General features: G+C 39.6%; 2 protein-coding genes across 2 annotated transcripts in view; both read left to right on the top strand.

Annotated features, from left to right (window-relative positions):
• The window catches only part of LOC144539927 (uncharacterized), a 198076-nt gene that overhangs the window by 113368 nt on the left and 66214 nt on the right, over positions 1-18494 (top strand). The gene's annotated exons all lie outside the window — the stretch shown is intronic.
• LOC144539866 (heat shock 70 kDa protein 12A-like) lies at positions 1407-4185 on the top strand. Its single transcript, XM_078286131.1, has 4 exons — positions 1407-1691; positions 2344-2568; positions 2667-2838; positions 3110-4185. Exons 1-4 carry the CDS (start codon positions 1407-1409, stop codon positions 4183-4185), a joined length of 1758 nt encoding a protein of 585 aa, XP_078142257.1.

Below are 18494 nucleotides of genomic sequence, written 5' to 3'. Positions count from 1 at the left end.
CAAAAGTCAGCAACATAGATCCATTCAACAAATTATACAAATATAGCAAGAACATGTCCTAGTTTGTGTGACAATTAATATTAGCCCAAGCCAACCAAACAGTGCTGCATCTTTCACCTACATGACAACAAGCTACATGCCATTTGACAACTGTATTTAAAGGCAGATGATAAGATTAAGGGGAAATTGTAGAAACTTCTTGTGCAATTTTATATCAGCTATATGCCATGAGTGTAAGTAAAAACGATCAGTTGCATAGCATACCTTCCAGGATCTGTCTGATAGTTAATGACCCTGAATATGTGGAAGAAATCAACGGTTTAGTCATTTTTAATTTTTCACTTGTTATCTCATCAACATAATTCATGCTTTTTAGATGTATAGGATGTGAAGTCACTGAGAAATGAAGCAAATTGTAGCAAATAACAACCTCTACCTCTGCTCTGGTAGATATCCTGCATCAAGAACTTGCCCACTGCATACAAAGAGTTTGGGGTTAGGAGAAAGAGCCGATGATGGCATCACATTATCAGGGTTCCTGCATTTTAAATTTACAAAGAAGATAAATTACCTGCAGTACACTAATACAGAATGTCTTTCTCACATTGAATTAGGATTCAGCAATTAAATGATAAGTCTATGTCAATCAAGTTCATCATTTTTCCATATTTTACAGAAGCTCTTTGAACATTTTCCTAAAAGTAAGGTGTTGTAGGCTTCTAGTAACAAATTATAAATTTGCATCTTAATTTAATCACAATCAGCAAGTCTCAGTGAATGAAGACTGCAGTCTGTGTGTGAAGACACAAGTTCAAACTGTGATGTGTGAATCAAAATGTTGATAATCAAACCTTTGGACACGCTGTTGCTGCATCCTCTCAGTCTGTTGTCTTGGGTGTTCGTCATATCTTGGGGGAGAACAGCTGCAAAAGAAGCATAACAAAAATGTTGTCAAGCAGCATGTATCTCTATCTTATACTGTTGTAAAGGAATAAATGGAATTACATCTGCAAACAATATGTCACTCCACTCAACAGCTGCTGTATTCTACAGTATAGACTTTTCAATGGGAAAGTTGTCGGAACTTGTTTCCTTGACTTCATTTACTACTCACTTAGGCTTTTTTTTTGTACTCATTTTGCTGTTTGTCTTGTCTCTTATCTTGTCCAAGGCAGATGTGTACTGAAGCTACAACTCTGTCTGTCAGCGGTACTAATGTAGGTTCCAACAAACTCCAAGGGGGTTGGGCCTCAGCAAAAGAAAAGATAAGCTTGCAGGCTATAAATACACAAAGTGAAACAGGGTTCTTCACGTTGTTTGAAGCATTGCTGCTGCTGCTGGTCATTGCCATTTTGATTTTTTTATTTCATCATTGTTGACCTAGACTAGCTGGATCTGTTTCTAAAATGGGTGATTCGTTTATCATAGCGATAGACTTTGGTACTGCATACAGTGGATATGCCTTCAGTGTGTCACCCAGACAGGCACAAACGGAACCCACTGTGCCATCCTGGGGAAAAGAGCATGGATTTGAAACCTTGAAGACTCCTACCTGCATTCTTTTTAATGAAAATGAAGAATTCCTCAAGTTTGGTTATGATGCCAAAATGGCATACACTAAAGCGATGCGTAGTGAGGAAGCAAAGAAAAACTACCTCTTTGAAAACTTCAAGATGTCACTCTATGGAAAAGTGAGTAAAGAGTGGTCTGTAAATCTAAATGTACAGTAGTTTTGAATGCCTCATGAATAAAGGCAGGATATCAGTTTTCCTATAATGTAGATTAGATTACAAAATATGTCTTGTTGTTACCCACACATAAGAGCTACCTACAAATGATTTTCATTCCAAGATGTTATTGTAAAGCTGTATTGTACAGTTTCAGGAGAGAAAAAAGATAAGTCTTACCTTTAGTACCAAGTCAAAAGGAAGAAGAGAATTGAATCAGAGTTGAGTGTTGGTTGAAGCTGGAAAGTAGCTCTTTCACTTCGGTTGTTCTACCCTCACATCATGTTTATAACATTGATTGAATCTCAGTGTCTCACTTAGTGTACTATTGCCATATATTGCAGTGTAATTCAGTGCTAAAGATGGGTTATAGACTATTTTGTCTTCAGACCTTCCAAGTTTGACTCCTTTCCATCACCACACAGTAATTTGGTGGCAAACCATGGCACAGTGGTAGAGGGGAAATGCACGCAACAACATGAGAATAGAGAAGCATCTTCCATGTTAACTCCTGATTCAGTCTGACTCAAATGGTTATGTTTTGTATGATGATCTTAATAATAATAAAAAAGGGTTCTAATAATATTTGAACTAACATCTTGTCAATCATCACCAGCAACTCAACAGGGATGTAATGATTGCAGCCATAAATGGCAAGTCGATGAGTGCCTTGAAGGTAATCACAGAAACCCTGCGCTACCTGAAGGAACATGCACTGAAAACCATCAGTAACAACACAGCTGGGACGAAGTTCACCGCCTCTGATTTCACCTGGGTGCTGACTGTGCCTGCTATCTGGGATCCTTCTGCAAAGCAGTTCATGAGACAAGCTGCAACTGAGGTAAGTGCATTTGTTAAATTCTGAAATGATTGGCAAAATATACAATACGTATTTTCTTTTTCATATTAACAAGAATGTGTGACTTATTTTATTTCTAGGCTGGTATTGTGACTGAACACAAAGCAGACAGGTTGGTAATAGCTCTGGAACCCGAGGCAGCCTCAGTCTGGTGTAAGAAGCTCCCATCTGATGGTTTCATAGCAGAGACCGTTGGCCAAAACACACTAGAGCAAGCTCCTGGAACACAATACATTGTTGTCGATTGTGGAGGTATGTGGTGCTGTTAGTAAATATACGAAAACATTTTCTTATCCAGACATAAGATTTAAAATCGGGTGGCATTTCCACAGGTAACAGCATACACAACAATGCACATTTGCCATTTTCCATTTCAAATTTGACTTGACTGCAAAATATTTATTGTTAAGCATAGCTTTTACTTATTGCCTCAGGTAGTAGTGTCCAGATTTGTAAGAACTTATCATTAGCTCAAATGCTGTAGTTGCTCAGCAGTTTTAATTGCAGCCTTTTTGTCTTATAGGTGGAACTATTGACATAACTGTACATGAAGTGCTGGATGGAGGAGCCCTGAAGGAGCTGTACAAGGCCTCTGGTAATGACCTGGGAGGGCAAAATGTTGACAAAAAGTTCAAAAGTTTCCTCAAAGAAGTATTCTCTGATGACCTCTGGGATGAGTATGAAAGAAGTTATCCCAGCGAGTTTCAGAAGATGATGTACAGCTTCTCGGTTCTTAAATGTGTGGAAGAGGATGTGGAGATTTCCTGCCCGTTTAACTTAGCAGCATTAGCTAAGAAAAGGCAAAACATAGAAATGTTCTTCCAGACAGTGCAAGGTGCATCCTGGGATGACGGGGCAATCAAAATCTCAAAAGAGAAAATGAGGTCTTTCTTTGATGAGAGTCTTAGCGGGATCACTAAGAATCTCAGAGAAATCTTGAAGAAAGATTTAAGAATTGAATACATTGTATTAGTGGGGGGCTATGCCTCAAGTGTGACTCTGCGCAAACACATTAACAAGCAGTTTGGCAGTCAGTGTAAAGTGTTGTGCCCTTTTAAGGCCCAAGAAGCAATCGTGAAGGGAGCTGTCATGTTTGGAAGACATCCAGAGGTTGTGGCATCACGAAAAAGTGCCTTTACTTATGGAGTTGGTACGTGTGAGAGGTTTGACGAGTCCAGGCATAAGGCAGAAAACAAGTTCTCAAACGAAGAGGGTGACTGGTGTGATGATGTTTTCATGAAACTGGTGGAAATTGATCAAAATGTGGGTTGGAATGAAACCAAAGAGCACATCTTCACTCCAATAGAAGCAGGTCAGACAGCGGGAACGTTTCCTTTTTATCGCACAGAGAGAAAAGATCCTAAGTATGTGGATGAATGGGGAATTGACCCAGTTGGTTCATTTGCAGTTAGCATGCCTGACACTAAACGTGGCATGGATCGCAAGATCAAATTAGAAATCAAGTTTGGCTCCACAGAAATACAAGCCACAGCCACTGACATAGATTCCAACTCAACAGGATCTATCAAGATTGACTTCATGCACTCCAAAATGCAGCTGTTTCCTCTATCAGAGCTTGGGGGCTTAAGTTATGCCTAGGTTATTCTATAGTAGGCAGATGCAGATGACAGGCAAAAGCCTAATCTTACAAAAATGTTGGATGGTTTGGCATTGGCTAAAGTGGAAGATATATGATTTCCACTTTCTTTCATATTATAATATATTTATATTTTAAAAGGTTGTGTTTGTTTTTCATGTCTGTCAATAGGTTTTTTTTTATTTTTTCTCAAAACGGCTGACACATGCTACAGTGAAACATTCACAAACATCAAAGTGTTTTACACTTTGATGTTACAGAACAACACTACATATTGTGCGTACATTGGCCCCCTTTACACTTGGCATTAACATGTGTCTCATATCTGAATTGTTTCTAATTAGAGCTGGATTTCTCTGTCTCATGCCAAAATGTAGATTGCTGTGTACATCACTTGATCTCACTGTTGCCAACTTGGTAACCTTATCATGAGATTTAACGACGACTCAGACCTCCCTGGAGATATAATTTCTTAAAAGCAACTATTGACAAATCTACCCACGTTTTCAGACCATGGGGAACAGTGTTAAAGGATAACACTGGTGTTTTTTAATGCATTTCTTACCGTCAACAAATCCTATGAAAATAACAAAATCAACAATGCGTTTGCCCTACTCCCATCACTTTCCGACTTCCCACGTTCCCTTTTTAGCCTTCAACCCGGAAGTCATTGGCTAATTGTAAGCTAAAAACCTTGAAATACAGCTCACAAAGACATAGTTTCAATTTTAAAAATCGCTAACTGTTACCATGAAAGGTCAGGCTATTGTAGTTTTTACCAAATCAAATGGGAACAAATTCTTTATTACGCCGGGGACTATTTTCGGTGCCACGGAACTACTTTCCTGAGATGGAAAACGTGTTTACGGTCGGCTTATTAAGTTGTTTGAGGAAAAAGTCGGTTGGCCCGGTGCATCGTGATGATGAAATATGCTGCCAGAGCAACAGCATGGCTCTTTGACGTGTTTTTAATAGTTTTTTTTAATACAATGGAGCTCTATGGCTGCTGGGACATGGCTTTATTGGGCATCGGCTACATGGACGAGACTTGTTAGCAAAACAAATTCATTGCTGATTTTGTTATTTTCACAGGATTTGTTGACGGTAAGAAATGCATTAGAAAACACCAGCCTTATCCTTTAATGTGTTGACTACCAAAGCATTTGGTTTTTGCTCTATCTGATTAAAATTCAACAGGACGCATGTTAATACCAGGTGCAAAGGGGGTCATTGTAATCTTTTGCTTCACAACAAAACAGAGGGTAAAATATTGTCTCAACAAATGACAAAATTATATACTATACTGTCAAAATCATGCCCTGATGCATCTTTATCTGTGTTTTTATTTTTATCTGTGTTGTATAGCGGTTCTTTAACTTCCAGTTATAGCAATGAGATTAACCTAACTAATAATTATGAGCACAGTAGTGCAGCATTAACATAAGCATCTATATATAAGTGTTGAATATGTGAAGTGTTTTTGTTCTTCATGTCCATCATACAGTTTGGTGTGCTACTCCCTGATGAAGGCCACAGTATAGCCAAAATACTTTGATCATTTTTTATTATTAACTTTTGTTAATTTTAATATGTTGTTTTGAACTAGTCATTCAATAAAGGATTTCTCATTTTTTGCATTAAGACTGCCTTCGAACTCTCTTTTCATTGAAAGAAAAAACCCCAAACCAAAGAGCATCTTCTGGTGACTTTTTATGGATGTAACAATGAAAATATAGAATGAAAACTGCATCTGCATCTTTTAAATTCTTGTGAATGAAAAAAATTCACAATTTAATTTGAACATAAAGTTATATATGTGACCGGGCCATGGGGACGGCTCAACTAGATCTTAGCTATAGGCCAAATAGGTTGACTACACGACCTTGGGACTTTCACCCAAAGAACTAGCTGGTTGAACTCACTTGTAACCAACAAAAGAGGGTTTCCACATACAGATTAACTGCAGAATTGAGGACAGAGACGTGAGTTTCACAATAAAACATAGAATTTATTTTCAGTCTATATCAACCACAACTAAAAGTAGCAATACACAAGTTAATATCCTAGTTCTCTTAAAACAGTTATGATTATTTAAAATAACTTTCACAGTTACCAAACAATTCAATTGAGACAATGGAGGGCTGCAGGCTGACTGCAGTGGGGGGGGGGGGGGGGGGTATCCCTGGTATTAAATGGTACTCTGGCTAACACCACTCGTCTTGTAACATATCGGCCTCTAAGTTGTATACATGTGTTTAGATTTCAGATTTTTTTTTTTATCGAATGTAACCTATTTTTGCAGAGAGAACCATGGTTAAAGTCACTAATAGCAGCGTGTGGTCGTGGACAGATTGAGAGAAGTACACAGACATACCTATAGTGTTTCTATAATCATTCAGTCATTTCTATAGTAACTCCTATAGTGTTTCTCCCCCAGACCGTGCTGCCGCTGTAAAATAAAATTCTCGGGGAAACTCTGGATAAACTGCAGCCTATAGCCTCTGCTGTCTCCCTCCAGGAGTTGAAAGCTTCACCTGGTCTACACAGCAGCTTACCGGAAGTTGAGGAGAAGCTACAGGCAGAAATTTGCCCTTGTCACATTCTGTTTCTCAATGCTTCTGCATTGAGAAACCGATGCATTACAACTTCCTGTTGCCAGCTATGGCCTTCACTAAATCTCTCCACAACCTTCCCAAAATTTTAAATTGGTTATATTATGTATCTAGTGCTAGTAACCATTACAATTTTGTTGTTTTTGTTGGATTGGTTTGTCAATAAGTCGCAAAAAGCAACTTGCCACAGGAAGTTGTAATGCACCGGTTTAGCTGTTACCATGACAACGCGAAAAGGGCCTATTCCCAGCCCCCTCCTCCGAACTTCAGAACACGCCTGAAACCCTCTCAGAACTAAGCATAAACCAAGTTTAACTTACAGTAGCTGTTAATAGTTTAAGTCCTACTGTACCACATACAGTAATGTGAGATAAGAATAATCCATTTCGGCTCACAATATGCCTGGTGGGGCGGCCTGCTATAGCTCACCATGCATGTATAGGCCTAGCAGTTCATAATTAAGAAATATTACACAAGAGTGTCCTTCACTGCCATTATTGCCATTACAGTGATACGGTCCGTTGACATCACTGAAATCTCAGTCTCATCCAAATCTTGTGTCCATTGGTACATGGTCATTCCACAGTAAACCAAACTGCTAGTAAGTAAACCAGTTCCTATATTGAAAATGTAAGGCTCCCTGGCAGACAAGTAACTACATCCAACTGTACATGACAAGTTATGTTGTTACCATGGTAATGTTTCTGGAATTATCATTTTCATTATGGCTCAAAATTATTAGGTTTACGTATTGCTAACCATTATGCACTTACTTTATAAATACATTTGATTTCTATACCTGCATTGGATTCTGCACCTACCTTCACAAACCAAAATTTAGTAGGTTAGTGAAATCTTGGTAATTTTGGTCTGATTTAAATAGAAATTCTTGTATTCTGGTAATTAGAGTTAAAAATCAATTAATACTGAAACTTTAACCACAGTGATTAGCTTTGACAGCCATTGTATCCTTTGGCAAAGCCAATAGGCACTACTAGAACACGGTAGGACACTGACTACTAATTCGACAGTACAGATTGTTTAATACTTGCACATGGGTTTTTCTACATGAAGAATTTTTTTCTACCATGTGACCCCTGGGGAGCTCCATGAGCAAAAAACACCAAAAATCAAACTTGCACTCCTTTGATTTTCCCTCTCAAAGTGTTTGGTCCGACACTAAGCAACATGTGTAGTTTTTTATGTAATATTTAGGCTAACGTTCTATTAACAGACAAAATAGCTACATAGCCGAAGTGAGCACTGTAAAACTCTGACAGATCAACTTCTCATCTTCGATCGGCAATATGCAATTTCTCCTTCACTCGAATTGTACAAGGAAAGGCTCTCCCTTCAAACTGAATTTAATCTCCTTACTACTTCAGAGACGACTAATTTGATGACACAAGCCCGTCGTAGATTCTATGAACATGGCGAAAAAGCAGGCAAAATCCTTGCACACCAGATTAGGGAATCAGCCGCCTCTAGATTAATCACAGAGATCTGAACTAGTTCTGGACAAGTAATAATAAATCAACAAGAAATGAATGACGAATTTAAGCATTTTTATTCCAATTTGTATTCTACAGAATCAGCTGGAGATCCCAAACTGATTGATAGTTTTTTCAACAAATTAAATATACCTTCCATAAATCAGGAAGATAAGGTCCAGCTTGAGGAAGCTATTACCGTGGAGGAAATACATCAAGCCATACGCAACATGCAATGCTCGAAAGCCCCGGGCCCAGATGGGTATACGCCAGAATTTTACAAAACATTCATAGAACATATATCCCCTTTGTTACTGGAGGTATTTAATGAATCCCTCAATACTGGTCACCTCCCACTAACATTCCACCAGGCATGTATTTCTCTGCTCCTTCAAAAGGACAAAGATCCGCTCAACCCAAGCTCATATAGACCCTTGAGTCTCGATGTAGATGCTAAATTGCTAGCCAAGATCTTAGCCACACGTCTTGAGAGAGTACTCCCAACAGTGATATCTTGGGATCAAACAGGTTTTATTAAAAATAGACATTTATTTTTCAATCTTCTGCGATTATTCAATATTATTTATTCTCCCTGCACAAATTCCCACACAAATCCCCACAATTCCGAAGTACTTATATCTCTTGATGCCGAGAAGGCTTTCGACAGGGTCGAGTGTGACTTTCTCTTCTCGACCCTGTCGAAATTTGGATTCAGCCCAACTTTCATTTCTTGGATTAAATTACTCTATGTCTCGCCCTTAGCTTCTGTTCACACAAATGGGTTCAGGTCTGATTATTTCCCTTTAAGTCGCTCCACCAGACAAGGTGGCCTCTCTCTCCGCTTCTTTTTGCACTAGTTATTGAGCTGCTTGCGATTTCTTTGCGTGCCTCAGATACTTACACCGGAATCGTTAGGGAAGGGAGGGAGCACAAAGTTTCATTATACGCCGATGATTTATTACTGTACATTTCCAACCGTTCAACGTCCATTCCCAATATTATGTCCATTTTACAGAGTTTTGGCAAGGTATCAGGGTATAAAATCAACATCTCCAAAAGTGTTTTATTTCCCATCAGTACTCGAGCCCAAAAACAAACATTTAGCTCTCTCCCGTTTAAAGTTTTAAGTCAGTTTCGGTACTTGGGGGTCACTATCACCAAAACATTCTCTGATTTGTTCAAACAGAACTTTTTAGAACTTTTTAAACGTACAGAACAAGATTTTGTAAGGTGGTCAAATTTCCCCATTTCACTCGCTGGCCAAATTAATATAATTGAAATGAACACCCTTCCTAAGTTTTTATTCTTATTTCAATGTATCCCAATTTTTATCAATAACACTTTCTTTAAGAACCTAGATAAAATAATCTCTAATTTTATCTGGAATAAGAAGCCCCCCCGAATAAGGAAAGATTTTTTACAGAGACCCAAGTCAGAGGGCGGAATGGGACTACCTTATTTCAAACTCTACTATTGGGCATGCAATCTACGCGCACTCTCCTTTTGGCTCTGATCAGATGCCTGCCTGGCTCTGCATTGAAAGAAAGTGTTGCTCCCCATCTTCTTTATCAGCTTTGCTCTTTTCATCATTGCCCACCACATGCTCGTATTCTGCAAACAATCCATTAGTTTCACACTCACTTAAAATTTGGTCTTTAATAAGAAAACATTTTTGGGTGGCATTCTGGCTCTCTTCTGGCTCCTTTGGTTGCAAATCACTTATTTACTCCATCTCTCTCTGATGCAATGTTTCAAGTGTGGCACAGAAAAGGCATCCATTCATTCAAAGATCTTTTTATTGATGGCATATATATATATATATACATATATTTTCATCATTTCAACAGTTACAAACTAAATTTGATCTGCCACATACACATTTCTTCAGGTACTTACAGTTATGCAACTTTGTCAAACAAAACACTACATCCTTCCCCAACATTCCACATAGTTCATCAATTGAATCCATATTTTTGTTGAATCCTTTGATTAAAGGAGGCATTTCCATTATTTATAACACACTTTCATGTTTAGATTGTACCACCTCCTTAGATTATCTAAAAACAGCCTGGGTAAACAATCTAGGAGTAGCTATCACAGAAGAACTATGGACAGAAGCCCAGGCACTGGTACATTCCTCATCAGTCTGTGCTAGACATGGGCTCTTGCAGTTTAAAGTATTACACCGAATGCACTTATCAAAGAAAAAACTTTGCAAAATGTATCCGAATATAAATCCAGCATGCGACCGATGCGGGCAGTCACCATCTTCACTAGCCCATATGTTCTGGCACTGCCCAAGAATAACAAAATATTGGCAAGACATTTTTCAATCACTATCAGACATCATGGAAAGACCTGTTGATCCTGATCCACTGACGGCAGTCTTTGGAGTCAAAGGATCTGATCTCGTGCTAACCAGCTCTCAATATAACATGATAACATTTGTAACCCTTCTAGCACGCAGGCTGATATTATTAAACTGGAAGCAAAGACAGGCTCCAACCCACTCTGCCTTTATGAAAGATGTTATGCAGCACCTGCACTTGGAAAAATTAAATTCTCATTGAGAGGGTGTGAAGACAAATTCTACCAGATCTGGCAACCCTTTATAGACCATTTCAATAACAATGCGCTTACCCTTCCCACAAACTAGCCTAGTTTAAACACGAGTCACAAAAGCACAATTGACCTATTCCAATTAAATTTTTCACCACCTTTTTTTTAAAATTTACTTTTCCTCTTTTACTTCCATTATTTCCTTTTTATTTTTTCTAATTAATCTTGTCTTAATACATTTTCGTGTTGTCTATATTTGAACTGAATTTGCAACAAATTAAAGTGCAAATTGCAAACTATTTTTCAATACTCCTTTTTTCCTCATATATGTACGATAACTCACCTGTGAAAATTGATTTGTTTTGTTTTATTTGTGTTCTCATGTACAGTATATCTGTTTTTTCTTTATTTATTTATTTTTCATGTTTTCTCTATATCTGCATTGAAAATTATTTTTCCTATTTTCGACTGTAGGTCTAACTTTGAAAACCCCAATAAAAAGAGTTGTAAAAAAAAAAAAGAACTGCATAGCCCATCTACCTAATGTTACAAATCATGCTTCCGCTTATGATAGACAAAAAATGGACGATTCACAATGGTATAAGTTTAAAATGTTTATTTTACAGCCATCAAAACTCACTCTAAGTATAATTATCGGGACAAAGGGTGTTGTAAAATCCAGACTGTCCCAAAATTTGTTGAATAAAGCAAATACTTCAATGTGTTAAGCCATGCTTACTTCCATCGTAACATCTAAGTTACTGTCTTTGCTAGCAAAGTATGCTAAATAAACTTGTAGCATTCCAAGTCACATGAAATGTCGGTCTTTGTTGCTGTTGTCATCAGCCCTCAAATTTGGAGCTAAGCACCTCCCACTTGGAGTTCACACCCGTCTATTTGGAGGTGCTCCGGGCTGTACTGTTTTGTTAAGTTGAATAGGATTCATTATTGCAATGGTGGTCTTTACTGTAATTATGGATGTGATGGTGTTGTAGCTATGTACAAAACATGCAGCCAAGTACTGTTGGCATCACCAAAGTACCCAAGATCCCACTAAAAAATATCCTCAACAGTATTATGGCTTTTATACAAAAGTTGCCAATGCAACTGACAGACATAGTGTATAGCCTATTTATAAGAATTGAAAACAGGAGAAAACAAGAACAATCCCTAACCAGCTGCCTGGTTACAACAGGTACAGCAAAATAAGCCACAGGTAGGCATGTTTCATGGAAATTAACATCTTGGACCGGTCAGACTGCTTGGCAGAAACTACCTGTTGTATTATATGTTGGTAATCATTTTACTACATTTTTTACTGATAGGTGATTGCTGTCAGTTCCAGTTAAATTGCATGAGAACAATTTCACAACATCAAAAAACACATGACCTTACCTGAACCATACCTGGTACATGAAATGTATTACTTGTATAAACCTTTTTTGTTTTTGTTTTATGAGATTTATTAGTTATTTAGTTTTACTCTCATGTTTGAAACCAAATAAAACTGCAGCTAAAACGGTTTAGTCTCTATATATCAACTAAAGCCTTTTAGAGGATATTGGGTTATTAAAATCTTAAAACGCTGCATCTTTTGAGAACCTGCCCAATTTTGAATGGTGCAGCATTATGAAAAATTGAAATGCAGAAACTATATCAAAACTGGAAATTGCCAAATCATTTATTCTTTTTTTTTTTTTATCTTCATGCAGCCACTTTTCCTTCAGGAGTTTTAAAGGACCACGTACTGTATGAACAAATACCAGGTCAGAAGGATTAAACCCTAATGACTCCTGCACAACCTCCCGTACAGCAAACGGCATCAAATGAACGCCGTCATCCCAGTCCTTTTCAAATTCCAGACATTAAGTACGTAATATAGACTTTAATGTCTGGTGAAGCGCTCAAGTGCACCCTGACTTTCGGGATGATACGCGCTTGAATGGCAATGCTTTATGTCTAGCTGCTTCATTACTTGAGCAAAGACGGGAGACATAGTTTGAACCTTGATCTGTTTGTATGACTTTAGGTAGAACAATGAGAAAAACTGCTTCCGGCGTCGTACGTGATGGCTGCCGTGTCGCAAGCTTCTGAACTCTGCAGTTTCTTGTTTATTTTAGTGTTAATCGTGAGTATTTTTGCTCGAGAAGTGAGCTTTTATACTCACTGTAATTGTCATGTGACAATAAATCTTGAAACTTGAAACTTGTCAGAGCCTTCACTATAGCTGGAGCTGTTATTTTGCGCAATGGAATCACCTCTGGAAACCGGGTAGAGGCACACATTACTGTCAACAAAAACTTTAGTTCGGGGAAGTGGACCCACAGAGTCAACTATGACATGCTCAAAAGGCTCACCAACTACTGGCATTGGATACAGAGGAGCAGGAGCAATAGTCTGGTTCGGTTTGCCCGCTACTTGACATGTGTGACAAAACTTGCAATGCTGCACTACATCCCTCTTCAGCCCCGGCCAGAAGAAATGCCATAAAATACGATCATATGTTTTATTAACCCCTAAATGCCCAGCAAGAGGGTTGTCATGAGCAAGGCTGAGAATTTCATTCTGGTACCGACGTGGAACTACAATTTGATTAACAATGTTCCAGACATCTTAGCTAGATGCGTTCAATGGTGACCATTTCCGCATAAGCAAGTTATCCCTCAAAAAATACCCCCTTGACAAAGACTCCACTTCTCCCTCTGAGACTGCGCCATCAAACAAAGCCGACAAAGTTATATAATTTCTGTGTTCAGCAATCAAATGGTCTCGAGACGTAGACAATTGCCCAGCCTCAACAACTCAATTTCACTAAACTGTGAATCAGAATCAGTCCCATCGGGTTCTGCAAGGAAACTCTCACTCAAGTCAGTTTCATCATCCGATTGTTTTCGATTCTTAGTCATAGCACGAGTGACAGCACAGGATGCAAAAACTTTGGGATGCTGCCAAGTGAGTTCGTCAGGATACTGCATAATCATCAGAACCGGCGTCACTTCAGGAGTGACCAACACTTTTCCCCCAGCCAAATCGTTACCCAAAATCAGTGACACCCCTTTTATTGGGAAACTAGGATGTATGCCCACAGCTACCTGACCCGAAACAAGGTCTGATTCAAGGGTGACAGTATGCAAGGGCACTCCTATATCCTCCATACCGAAACCCAGGACTGGAACGCTGGAACCAACAGAGGACTTATCCGAAAACGGCAACACATCCTCCAAAAATGACTGAGAAGCTGCAGTATCACACAAGATTGTCACAGGCACCTTCTTAGTCTCATCCCCCCATAGACACAAAACCTTTCATGATGAAAGGAACAAAATCCGCAAGATCATCACATTCATTCAAAACAGGAATTTCAGGTGCCTTCTGTTTATTTACCAAAGCTACTGGCTTCGCATTTTGAGACACATACCAGCTCCTTTTCACAAGCAAATTCGACATATGTTTGGTTTTCCTGCTTCCTGAAACGTCAGAACTTATGACGGTACACTTCAGGCACCAACTCATATGCCTTCAGCACAGCAGTTTTCACAAAATCATAGTTAAGACTGTTGTCCACCGACAATGAGGAATACACCTCCCGAGCCTTGCCGACTAGAGCACATTGTAACAACAATGTCCACACGTTCTTAGGCCACTTCAATGACGTAGTCACACGCTCAAACAATGTGAAATATTTGTCAACATCTCTCTCGCTAAACGGAGGAATCAAACAAATGTCTTTGCTCACAACAAAAAAAAGTTCCAGTTCATGTAAATGGATTTCCGCTCTCTTGGTTTCCTCCTCAAGCCTTTTAATTTCGTGATCATTTAGAAACTTAAACTAACCCTAACCCTCTTGCTCTTTTAAGGCTATTTGCTGTAACTCAACCTCAAGCTCTTTAAAGGTCCCATATTCTACACTTTCTAGTGTTTTACTTTATGTCTTGAGGTCCATCAAAGCTGTTTGTGTGGTGTCATGGACCAAAAACACTCAATCCATTTTTACATGCTCATTTTCCAGCAGCTCTCTCAGCCTTGCCAAGAACAGGTCGTTTCTGTTGCTGTGTCTTTAAGGCTCATTAATATTAACGACCCTCTGTTCTGATTGGCTAACCATTTCAAGAGTGAAACGCGAGACACCAGCTGCAGACAGCGAGAGGCAGGGAAAACTCTCCAGTAATAAACAATGACAACCACTCAACCGCTTTGAAAAAAACACTTTGTTAAACTATTATTTCTTACAAAAATGATAATGAGCGAAGCTTTGTGACACCATAAAATTACATTATATAGCACACCCAACTCCTTCAAATCAAAGAGGCAAGGGAAATCCTGTTTTACACAATATGGGACCTTTAAGTTGAATAATTTCCTTGATGCTTTGATCAGACTTTGTAGGAGTTGTAGGCGTGCCAGGAGTATGCGGTAAAATCCCTTTATCAACCAAGGCCGCCCACAACTGCGCCTTGATCGTCTGTTTTTTTGCTTGCTTTGGAATCAATATTTCATAATGATCAGCAATCAACACTAGACCATCCTTGGTACAGCGGTGAAACCTTTCTAGGCTAGGAGTCTCAACAAACTCATCAACCTTGAATTCCATATTCAAGGAAAAGCAACTAATGCCGCCTGCAGACTACATGATTGTAGCCCTGATTTTCCCATCCCAGACAAGTTTTTGAGATTGGGGACAAAAACTCCAGGTCAGAGCCAAATCGGTGCTTGCGACTGTCACTGACGCTCTTTAAGTATGACCAATTCAGAGACGCGTTCTGACCCAGTCTTGGAGCCATCGACATTTTCAAACATGGTTGAAATTCTCAGCACAAAATCTGAACTGGTCTCGTAGTTTGAGCAGTGTATGACAAGTACTGAGGACGGCGATGAGCAACAGCCAATGAAAGCGTGACAGGAAACCAGGCAGGGGGCAAGGCGAGGCTGCAGAACAGACAGTCCTTGCTGCCCACGTCTCCAACCATTCCCTCCACCATATTCTATGTTTTGTCCTCTTCTGCCGTTTTTCAGCCAACATAAATGCACACACAACCAATGGCCTCATTTAAATGTGACAAATTCAAGGTGTTAAGCAATTGGACTGGATGTCACAAGGTAATAAAATGATGATGCGTTATGGTATGACGCACGGGTGCATTGGAGACGCCGGTGCCCAGCGCGCAGCCATCCTCTTCAGCCAGCTGTTCGCCGCCGGTCGCACCCTCAGTCTGATACCCCGAGTCAGAAAATGGGAACAAAAAGCTTGTCTAGTCTTTTCTTAAGACTGTTATGCGTTTTTTACTCAAATCAAATTAATGTGAAAGGTTGAAAGCAATGCGCTTCTTGGCGTCAACCTTCATATCGGACCATTTCTTTTTTCTTTTTAGTTTAGCAGTCCACATGGCTAACCATGCCTAAGTACTAGACTACTACTGCCACTAGGAGCCTACCACTAAGCCGAACTACAAAAAATAAACCCCAAACATCAGGAAAAAACATGCCCTCAACGTTTGGATGAGCCCCCAAATTATGTTACAACCTCTAAAGAATAGCTCGTTTCACCAGGAGGTCAATAACATAAGCTGAGACAAGCTTTAGCAAGAAACCCAAAATTTATTTCAAGCAATATAAACATTATGAATGTACAAAAAAGATCAAATCCAAGGAAACAAAAAGGTCAGACAGGCCAGCCAAACTCAACAAAAGGACGGGGAGCTCCTCAGGCCAACCACACAGTGGGCCATAGGACCTGGAGCGCTCACCCCTAAGCTACCAAAAAAGTCAAACTAAACTACCCAGAAAGAAAGCCACGAAAACTAAACTACCGGCCCATCTTCCTAAACCAAATTAAAAGAACACAAGATGACAACTTAGGAAAAGTAACACAAATCGACACCATGGAGAGTCACCACATGGCTGTGATTAGAGGAGGGAGACCAAGCTGAATGTGCCTGGCCTCTTTATAATGTGGTCGTCAGGCCAACCAGGAACATCTGAGGGAACAACCAGGAGCAGCTGAGTGGGAGAGAGGAGAGAGGTTAGAATATGACACAGGCACCAATAGGAGAGGACAGGATCAATGCAGAGTGGTTGACCTTGGGCTGCTGATATCGGGACTGCAGCGCATTAGGGCAGGGGGCAGATGGGAGATGAAGGGAGTACTGAAGATTCCCCATTAGTAGTTTCACCCCTAATCTGTTTGGATGTAGGCCATCAGGTTTGAAACGGTTGTTTGAAATTATCAATAAAGTTCAGTCCTTTTGAACTGCACAATGTGGAAAGCCATGAGTTCAGTGCTAGGAGTCAGCTGAACTTGCTGATTCCTCTCTCCACTGTTGGTAGGGGACCACTGATAATCTTTAGTTGGCCAAGTCTGTCAAACAATCGTAAGGTTGATGGTGACTGCGCAGTCACCATCAACCTTACGGCTGGAGAACAGACAGTCTCTGATTTTTTGCATCTTTAGTTGGCCATCTTCTGGTGCAGGTGCCCGGTGTTGAATGAGCTGGCTTCCTTAGCTGTGTTCCATGCTGGACTACGGTTCTGCCTTTATTCTTGGGCTTTGTGCCAAACTTGTGCCAGCAGTTACTATTCTCTTTAGGCTCAGAGGGCTTTCCTTGTACTGGCTCAGTTTTACCAAGTTTTGGAAACGTTATAGTATCATTTATACACAATTCTTCATTTTGAGCCTGCTTAGCTGTGCTAGGTTGTATCAGCTCACCGATAGGAGACATTTTTAGTGTGTCATGAAGTTATCCAGCTTTTTCCAATGCGAGAATCCTGGTTTCAAGTACAGCAATCTTCTGTAACAGTTGAAAGCAGTCCGTGCATCTTGTAGACTCTAATCCGAGGGGGGCCATGTGTTATCCACACACCACACTGCAGTAAACTCTCATAGTTTTGAGCAGTGCAGCAGGAAAAACAGGCAAATATTTCCAAAAATAGATAGTAAAGCAGAGAGCGTCTGGTCGGGCAGAAAGCAGGAACATATAAGTGAAGAGCTGGAGCGCATGCAGATTCAAAAAATTAAAACTCTCTGGCATACATACAGCATGGGATCCACATGACCTGGAAGTCTCTAATATTTCCTATTTCACTTTTGTTGTGTTTACTTGCTTTTTATTTGACCTAGCCTATTTGTTTTGTTTAGTTACTTGTAGCATTTCCCACTTTTGTAATGTTATATAGGTTGACAAGTGATGAACGAGAAAAAAATGCGTGTACGGTTCACCTTGGTTGAGTCTACACGGTTCTCATTGATTGAAAGACATTCTGTTGTCCACTTAGGTGAATTTTATAGTGGTATTGGGTAGACTTTACATCGTTCACAACTCTCCTAAGTTTATACATAAGTAAACAAGAATTACGTGGAGCCAACCCGCTCTTTTGACTCCTGCGCATAATGGCCAACTGAATCAAATGAACAAAAGAATCAATTGAACAACTTCTCACTGAGTGACTCATAACAAACCGAATCTCGTAAAAGAGCCGGACTTTGCAACACTACAAAAGAAAAGACATGCTCTTGTAAGCTGAACCAACATAAAAATAATCTTTTAAGATTCAACTTCATCAAGAATCAACATCAGCAAGACTTTGTGTAGCCACTCCACCCGAAGAGACTGTCATTGAACGTCAGGACAACATCCTCCCAGCCTACTCACTGAG

The sequence above is a fragment of the Centroberyx gerrardi genome, chromosome 10 (assembly GCF_048128805.1).
Source record: "Centroberyx gerrardi isolate f3 chromosome 10, fCenGer3.hap1.cur.20231027, whole genome shotgun sequence".
In the NCBI taxonomy this organism is placed as follows: Eukaryota; Metazoa; Chordata; class Actinopteri; order Beryciformes; family Berycidae; genus Centroberyx; species Centroberyx gerrardi.
The sequence above is the reverse complement of the archived record's forward strand: the minus strand, read 5'-3'. Positions and strand labels throughout refer to the sequence as shown.

Coding starts and splice junctions, on each gene's coding strand:
- LOC144539866 (XM_078286131.1), top strand. CDS start 1,407: ATGGGTGATTCGTTTATCATAGCGATAGACTTTGGTACTGCATACAGT. Junction 2,569..2,666: donor TGAGACAAGCTGCAACTGAG/GTAAGTGCATTT, acceptor TTTTATTTCTAG/GCTGGTATTGTGACTGAACA. Junction 2,839..3,109: donor CATTGTTGTCGATTGTGGAG/GTATGTGGTGCT, acceptor TTTGTCTTATAG/GTGGAACTATTGACATAACT.